Source organism: Culex pipiens, chromosome 2 (assembly GCF_016801865.2).
Source record: "Culex pipiens pallens isolate TS chromosome 2, TS_CPP_V2, whole genome shotgun sequence".
Taxonomy (NCBI): domain Eukaryota; kingdom Metazoa; phylum Arthropoda; class Insecta; order Diptera; family Culicidae; genus Culex; species Culex pipiens.
The window spans coordinates 182,272,791-182,278,980 of record NC_068938.1 but is presented as its reverse complement, the minus strand read 5'-3'; the positions used below and the strand labels follow the sequence as shown (position 1 = coordinate 182,278,980).

The 6,190-nt window shown below is 40.3% G+C and overlaps 1 protein-coding gene across 1 annotated transcript; it reads left to right on the top strand.

Moving 5' to 3' along the window:
* Positions 1–4,819: 4,819 nt before the first annotated feature.
* LOC120429657 (probable endochitinase) lies at positions 4,820–5,849 on the top strand. Its single transcript, XM_039594690.2, has 2 exons — positions 4,820–4,979; positions 5,039–5,849. Exons 1-2 carry the CDS (start codon positions 4,923–4,925, stop codon positions 5,729–5,731), a joined length of 750 nt encoding a protein of 249 aa, XP_039450624.1. The 5' UTR covers positions 4,820–4,922; the 3' UTR covers positions 5,732–5,849.
* Positions 5,850–6,190: the final 341 nt, after the last annotated feature.

Below are 6,190 nucleotides of genomic sequence, written 5' to 3'. Positions count from 1 at the left end.
CGTGTACCAATTTTTTTCTAAATAGTTCTCAACATTACCTACAACTTTGCCAAAGACACCAAATTGATAATAATTGATAATTGCTCAGTATGTACTGTACAACAAAATTTCAAAAATATTGGAAATATCTTCAAACGAACTTAAACATGTTTAAAAGGATGATAAACACAGGGGAATGTATTTTGAATAGTTTTCAGCTTGTCAGTCAAAATATCCCTAAAAGTTAAAGTTTAAAGTTATTTGCCCCCTGCTCTTACGGACCGATTTTGAAGAGGGTGAAAGTTGAAAATTATTTGCAACGGCCTAAAAAAAATATTTAAAGGTAAAAACATTTTGGCAAAAATAAAAACACTGGCATGATTCTTAACGTTTGAAAATATATTTTGAATAATGTGCAGCTGATTGCACGCCTTTTTCTATTTAAATTTTGAAGTATGTTTGTTTTTGCTATCTGATTTTTAATGAAAAAAAAAAATCATTTCAAACAACACTTTACAACAACTTGAATCAATATCATAAAATTTTCCTATTACAAAGCGTCTGAAAATATTACAAAATATGAATTTTAAAACAAACCCTTGAATAATTCATCCACCCCGTTGCACGTCTTATACTAGTACCCAAATTAAGGGGTGCAGAGTGAGCGGGGGAAGAAAGCAATTCCGCAGCAGTCAGCTACCACCGAAAATTGCAAATCACCCCTAAAGGGAAGGGGAATTTTACGGTGGTCGTGCTGCTGGTTGTAATGAGCCTCACTCATTCATCCATCCATCCATCCAAACACGATGGCGTGTGCGATATATTACGTATTCATAAATGGGAGTAGCATTATTTAAATGGATAAATAATCATGTATTTATCGCGCAAGTTGTAAACTTCCCTTCACAAGCCACTTGATAGGATTCGTGGTTAGTATGGTTTGGTGTGATGAACTTAGTGAGCAGCGGGGATTATAGGATTCGAATTTATGTAGTTCAGTGTATAAGAAGTCAAACAAAGTGAATTCGTTTTAGTCTGAAAAAAATAAGAAGGCATTTTTCAAACGAATTCCTTCAGTAAGAAGTTCAAATTTCCCCTAAAACACCCCATCAGCGATAAGGTGGGTGCCCCAAGTTCAGCTCGCAACCTGCTCGTCGTCAGAGTGCACCTTTCTCCGACATAGCCGACAAGTCCCCGTGTAGGTTTCTGCCGCTTCTGCTGCAGTCACGTCAAGATAAAACCTGCTGCTTCTGATGGCTTCCAGCGCTTTGGGTATCGCACCGCGCGGTGATGTATGACTGAAAAGAACCTCTTTCTTCGGCGGAACGTGATTTATGCCGAAATTACATCTAAATTTTTCACTGTTCGTGGCAATCATTCATAAATTATTAATGCACGGCAGCGGCAAGATGCTTCACATTTTTCAGCTCGAAAAATAAAGTGAGGTGAAACACAATCGTCGAAGATGCGATTTGTTCCACGGAATCGCTGGTAGCAGATCAGTAACGGTGTTCAGCTCATCACTCTCCGCGGGACATGTCATTCATTCATTTGTGTCCGAAGATTGAACTAGAGAAATCACTTAAACATGACTGGAAATTTCACGGTTGACCTTCTTATTTTATACCTTTTTGGAGCCGAACAATTCTCTGTTAAATTTGTCCCATGCATTTTTCTTGAAATAATTTTAGCAAATCTTTGAAAAAACTTTCATATGTTTAAAAAATGAAACTAAACAAATTATTCGTTTTCTTACAATGTTTCATAAAGCTTGTAGATTTTAAAATCTCATCAAATCTGATTTTCCAAAGATTTTCTTCGGCTCATCTTTTCATCCAGCATTCCGTTCCTCAAATAAAACGAACAATCAACGAATGGCTTCAAGCACCTTTTCGGTGGTGACAAAGTGTTTTTGTTGACAGTTATAAATATGTTTCTAAACACCCCCTAATAAAGCTGTCCTTTCGTCGACTGGTCCAATTGTGTCAACCGTCTCCTCCTCGAAGAAAAAAAGGATCATCGACTTCGTTGGCACCTGAGCAATTATGCTGAGCCGTTTGCTTTTGGGAGTCGCCGACCGACCGAGACTTCAGGTAAAAGACGAGGACAACAACAGGATGCAGCTCTCAGGTGAGGATCAAAGATTACATGATCGAGTGTGGATCATCTCCTGCTTCACCTTCGAGATAAGACCCCGCGGAGTTCCGTGCACCCTTTGCAGGCCAATTATGTTGTTTTGTTTCACCTTTTTTTTTGTTGGTCGCATTTTGGAGGATCAACAGGAAGCAAGAAGCGATCAAATTAGATTTGAACGATGATATGGAAAACTTAGAACAAGGAAAGCTGCAAAACAAAGGGAAATCATCGATTTGATGTTTTGACCTAGTTGTTTGGATGGGATTCACCTGGTTTGAGGTAGTCAGGGTATGACCGAAGAGCACATAATTGTGCAGCTGGGTGTCAATCATGGTGGAGAAAGTTGGATGATATTCGATGCAATTACAAACCGAACGGACATTCCCGGGGATTTTTATCAGTATTCAATTTAAAAATAGAAATGTTTTGCCTTCCTCACCTTACTGAGGAAAGGCTATAAAATCACTCCAAAAATGAACTTATTTATTTGACCTCGAAGACCCACCTTCACGTATACATATCGACTCAGAATCATGTTCTGAGCAAATGTCTGTGTGGATTTGTGTAGGTGGGTGAACAAAAGAATGTCACTCAATTATCTCCGGACTGGTTGCACGGATTTTGACCGTATTAGTCTCATTTGATCCGTCTTGGGGTCCCATAGGTCTCTATTTGAAATCAGCAAGTTTAATTTAGTACTTCAAAAGTTATGGTAAAAAAACAATTTTGGCGTATGAACGGAAGATTGTAAAAAGTTATAAATTTTCAGAAAAGTATTGAAAAGACCTGGGTGCTGAAAAGAAAGAATGCATAACGTGATTTGCGAATGCTCCCTACTGCTCCTCACTACTACAACTGCACCACAGTTGTAAACATAGAGCTATCTAAGCCCGCTCTCACGCACACTAGCGCACCATTTGTTTTGCTGGCCGGTACAAAATTTAACCTCACTTTTTTTCGTGTACGTACACGCAATACATACGCACGTAGATAACTCTATAAACAAAGTAGAAGGCTATGTTCAAGCTCAAGCGTGACATATTTTTTGCTGCTGAAGTGACTTGTTTTGAAACATTTTGGATCTGTTGAGCTTTTGCTGAAAAATTAAGTGCTTCGCGCTTTTTTTGTTAGACTAAACGATGGGCGGCCAAAAGAGTTCTTTTTTGCTTTAAACGCGACGAAAAATTGCGTCAGAAGTGGGTGAAAATTTGTGAATCAGAAGAGGAACGGAAGGAAAGTTCCGAGATTATGTATCTTTGATGCGCAGTGATAATATCGGAGTAAGATTATTCAATATTATTTGGCAGGTGTCATTCATAATTTTTGAAAATCCATAGCTAAAATTTTAAAATCATTATTAAAATGATAGCGATGAATTATGCTAATCTTGATTTCAACCCTCTTCATAAGATTTGTTGACTTTGAATATTTTAAATATAAATTAATTATAAAATCAAAATAAATTATAGATCGATTACAATACTTCCCACTTCATGGCATCATTTTGCGAACAGTAAATTGGTTCCGCTTTGACAGTTCTAGATTGAGGCCGCTTTGCGAACCACTATTCTGCACCCAGGAAAAGACCTTTTCAATGATCTCAAATTATTGAAGATCTGACAACCCTATCAAAAGTTATAAATGTTTTCATTCAATTTGTAGAGGCTGGGTCTCAGAACTCAGAACTCTTAAAAACCTACAGAACAGAAACAACCAAATCAAAACCAAAACATAAACAAAGTCAGCTTTCACTGGAGTGACAGACAGAGCTGGGTCCCTAAGTTGACAGCTCCCACACACGGAGAAAAAAGAGTTCCTAAAATCGTGAACAAGCGTTCATGAAAATGGGAACCACGAACAAAGTGTTCAAATTTCATGGTACATTTTTCAAAATCGTACCATGGGATTTGAACACCTTGTTCGAGGTTCCCATATTCATGAACGCTTGTTCACGATTTTGGGAACTCTTTTTTCTCCGTGCAGGGATGCCAGATTTGCAGACTTAAAAAATAATTAAGTTCAGTTGAGAACCTACATCAAATGTTATGCTAAAATTTGGGTAAAGCCCGAAGATTGTAAAAATGGTTGTTTTTTTCTAAATTTATTTTTGGAAAGGTATTTAAAATAATTTTTGAATGATCTCTATCAAAAGTTATTACAAATGAGTTATTTTAATACACTTCGTTGAGAACAGATCTCAGATATGTGTATGAAGATGTTGTCCAGATCCGTTATACTCCCCATGATAGGTGGTAAGAATAACTGAGTTAAATTCATAGAACTATTTTGGATAAAATTTCTTCATAAATGTGAGGAAGGCAATCACCTAAGGGTGGATTAAATATTCATATTTTTTCATTGAAATTTAAGTTTCAATTTGGCAATCAGCAACATCACAGCTGATGCTGTTTTTTAAAGAATGATTCAATTCCCGTTTTCTACAGTCTATTCGATCTAAAATCATTTCTGTCCTATTTGCAATAATTCGAACTAAGATAAAAAAAAAAACAAAACTATATACATCTACCTTTTGCAAATAAGTCACTTTTACGTTTATGATTTTTTTCTCTCGTCATGATTGATAAATAACTTGTTCCAAAACAACTCGTCACAAAAGCGGACCCACAACAGTTGTCCACTGTCACTTTGCAGCAGTTCAACCATTCTAAATTACTCTAATTTGATCGCTATCACCTGTTCACCAGAACAAGCCCCAAGCGTAAAAATTCCCCAACTGATAAGCGGCTCGTATAAAATGCTTCACCCGAGTTTGGGTCCCACTTAGATGAATTGAAGTTCAGTTCACCATGAAGTCGTTTATCGTTCTATTCGCGGCTGTCGTCGCCGTCCACGGCAACTCTCTGGTAAGTTCTTGCCGACTTGATTCAGCGATTCCGGATTATTTAGAGCTTTAACTGCTTAGATCTGCCGCAACTACCGCAACGGAGCCCTCCTTCCCAACCCGGAGAACTGCGCCCAGTTCTTCATGTGTCGCCCAGGTCGTGCCGTCAAGTTCACCTGCCCCGAGTACACCCGGTTCAACCCGGTCCTGCAGGCCTGCGACCCGACGGACTCGGTCCGCTGCAAGCCCGGCAAGCTCCCCGTAGACCTCGAGTACACCCCGATCGACGCGATGCCCTCGAAGATCCTGCACACCAACACGGCCTGCATCAACCGTCCGGTGGCCACGCTGCTCGCCAAACCCTCGGACTGCAGCAGCTTCTACCAGTGCTCGCCGAACGGCGTGATCGAGTTCCAGTGCCCGGCCGGAACCCTGTTCGACACCAACCGCAAGTTCTGCGAACGCAACGACGTCGCCTCGTGCGGAGCATCCGTCAATCCGGCGCCGATCTTCCCGGGACCGATCCCGATCGTTCCGCCGGTGAACCCCAACCCGCTTCCACCGCCGGTCACCAACGAAGATCCGGCCCTGGCCCGCTGCCAAGGTCAACGCGAGGGAGCCAAGCTGCGCCACCCGAGCAGCTGCACCCAGTACATCCTGTGCAGCTCCCAGGGCCGCTCGCAGGTGTTCAGCTGTCCGGCCGGAACGGCCTACGACGAGAAGCGCATGGTTTGCGATTGGGCCTCCTCGGTCAAGTGCGTCCGAAGCGAGTAGATTGTGATGCTTGGAATAAGGAGTGTGTTTAAAGAAGATCAATTCACAAAGAAATGCAATTTAAATGCGAATCAATTAAATTTCATTCCAAAAACAATCATGGAATATCCACAAACAACGCATATTGTTTCAGCTTCAAATAAATTTTATTATTTTTAGATGGACCCTCTCTCTCAAATCGACGTGATCGTGCTATCTTATCGCAGGTCGCTTTTTGACGTTTCGAGAAAAACGCGTTATAATGTTTTGTTTGCAAAATTTAGAGCACGCAATGTAAACAATAACAAACACTTTTTGTTTGGTTGCCCATTCTATGCATTGCCCCAAAGTTTTGTGGAATTTGGTTGCCAGAGTAGTTTGATTACAAATGTTTGCAGATGTCGGGCATGCACGTGTGTCAAACGCGTTCTGACCTGAAATCCCTTTGGCTAGTTGAATATCATCAGGAATGAAATCGAA